Source organism: Egretta garzetta, unplaced genomic scaffold (genome assembly GCF_000687185.1).
Source record: "Egretta garzetta isolate BGI_Z169 unplaced genomic scaffold, ASM68718v1 scaffold475, whole genome shotgun sequence".
Classification (NCBI taxonomy): domain Eukaryota; kingdom Metazoa; phylum Chordata; class Aves; order Pelecaniformes; family Ardeidae; genus Egretta; species Egretta garzetta.
Genome location: NW_009259688.1, coordinates 9171 through 11683, shown reverse-complemented (window position 1 = coordinate 11683; position 2513 = coordinate 9171). Strand labels below are relative to the sequence as shown.

Below are 2513 nucleotides of genomic sequence, written 5' to 3'. Positions count from 1 at the left end.
TGGAATAGACTTTTTCTTGGGGCTTGGGTCAGAGCTAGGATAGAAGCCAGAATCTGGCAATGCCCTCACATCATCCATTTTCTTGAGTGCCCATCCCTCCAGCCTGTGTGTTCTTGGAAAAGAAAGTGTTTGGAGAGATGGTGGATGGAGAAAATGACACTGCCCTCCCCTCAGCCACGGGTGCAGCCCTTTCCTCGTGGGAAGCAAAGAGGATGATCAGGCGTCATCAGCCCTGGGTTCATCCAGTCACCCTCTCTTTCACAAACCCAAAAATGCAATCCATGAGGACACACTCTGGGACATATTCCTCACCCAGCTAAATTTAAGGGCATTACATAGGCTTGCTCCTCAGGAATCCAGCTCTGACACCATCACGACACATTTATTAAAGGAATGCAGAGACAGGCCACACTTCTGAAGATGTGGGATGAATACAAACATGCCTGTATGCACGTGATCATAATGGAAATTATCCAGTGAGGAGAGATGGGCAGCTTACGGATGCCGAAGGTGAACCCATTGAATCCGTTTCCTCAGGGCATCCTTGAGCTCCCTGTTCCTCATGCTGTAGATGAGGGGGTTCACTGTTGGGGGCACCACCGAGTACAGAACAGCCACCACCAGATCCAGGGATGGGGAAGAGATGGAGGGGGGCTTCAGGTAGGCAAATGTGCCAGTGCTGACATAAAGGGAGACCACAGTGAGGTGAGGGAGGCACGTGGAAAAAGCTTTGTGCCGTCCCTGCTGAGAGGGGATCCTCAGCATGGCCCTGAAGATCTGCACATAAGATACCACAATGAAAACAAAACACCCGAATACAATACAGACACCAAACACAAGAAGCCCAACTTCCCTGAGGTAGGAGTGTGAGCAGGAGAGCTTGAGGATCTGGGGGATTTCACAGAAGAACTGATCCACAGCATTGCCTTGGCAGAGGGGAATGGAAAATGTAGTGACAGTGTGCAGGAGAGCATTGAGGAAGCCACAGCCCCAAGCAGCTGCTGCCATATGGACACAAGCTCTGCTGCCCAGGAGGGTCCCGTAGTGAAAGGGTTGGCAGATGGCAACGTACCGGTCATAGGCCATGATGGTGAGAAGAGAAAACTCTGCTACTACCAAGAAGGTAAACAGAAAGAGCTGGAGAGCACATCCTCTATAAGAGATTTCTCTGGTGTGCCAGAGGGAATTGGCCATGGTTTTGGGAACAGTGGTTGAGATGGATCCAAGGTCGATGATGGAGAGGTTGAGGAGGAAGAAGTACAGGGGTGTGTGGAGGCGGTGGTCACATGCTATGGTGATGATGATGAGTCCGTTGCCCAGGAGGGCGGATAGGTAGATGCACAGGAAGAGCCAGAAGTGCAAGAGCTGCAGCTCCCATGTGTCCACGAAGGCCAGGAGGAGGAACTGGATGACAGAGCTGCTGTTGGACAATTGCTGCCCCTGGGCATGGGGACCTGTTCTTAAAGGAAGAGTCATTGAAGAGTTAAGGGAGATTTCTCTGAGGAAAAATTGCCTTTCTCCTAGACCTGCACCCTGCTACACTCCAGCCCCCACCCAATGGCTTTTCCAGGAGACTTTCCTTCAGCTCCATGGCTGCAGCTCTGGCTTCTGCTGGCCGAACATGCCGTGAGGAGCAGGGCCCCTGCCCACTGGCTGTTGAGGAGTCAGCCCTGCTCTGCAGCAGTGAGCTCATGGGAACGCTGGGGCAGGGGCCAGTTCTGCTGTTTGACTTTGTCAGATGAAAGTGCTGATAATGCAGAAGGGCCCGTCAACATCTGCACCCCGAGTGCTAAGGAACAGGGATAGCAGAAGGCAGTTGGAGAGGTCTGGATTTTTAAAGCTCCCTCATCTTACCTTGGGTGTTTTCTTGGATGTCAGAAAGCCTCAGCATTCCTGGTGCACTCAGGGAGAACAGAGCAAGTCCTGCAAGGCAAGAGGGTTCCTGTGGCTTAGCGCAGAGTGAGGGCAGCTGCTCTGTTTCTTCAAGTTTGTCGCAGGCACCCTTTCTTGCACCTTTTAGAGATGAAGTGTGATAAACCTCTTATGTTATCCTGAAAAGCAATCAGACCCTGTTGAAATTAGAATTATCCAGCGCAGGTCACTATTTTCTCACCTTTCTCAAGGTCTCAGTGTCTCACTTCTAGCCAAGGACACACATGGCTCTTTTTCCCACACCAACCAAAATTTTGTATGGGAAAGCACACACACACACACAGTGCCCCACAGATTAGAAGAAATCTGGGACAAATATGTCCATGGAAACACAGAAAAAATTAAATAACAAAAACAATAACACAAACCACTGGAGACACAAGCAAAACTCCAGTGAGGTGCAAAGAGGCCAGGGCAGAGGCAGGTGGACCCTCAGGCACCATTACCCTCCCCCAGCTCTGCACGCCACCTCCCAGGCACCACCATTGCCGGGCAGCTGCTCTCAGCCCCTGGGCTCTGCAGAGGGAAATGGCCACGGGGCTGGAGAGCTGCCCCATGGCTCTGCTGGAGGGCTGGGCGGC

At 51.9% G+C, this 2513-nt stretch overlaps 1 protein-coding gene across 1 annotated transcript; it reads right to left on the bottom strand.

The window, feature by feature from the left end:
- Positions 1-495: 495 nt before the first annotated feature.
- On the bottom strand, positions 496-1923 carry LOC104126298 (olfactory receptor 14A16; the record flags this gene model as incomplete). The annotated part of the gene is made up of 2 exons (XM_009638852.1): positions 496-1454; positions 1855-1923. Coding segments are annotated over 2 exons (1028 nt in total), but the record flags the coding sequence as incomplete, so codon positions are not given.
- Between the last annotated feature and the right edge of the window lie 590 nt (positions 1924-2513).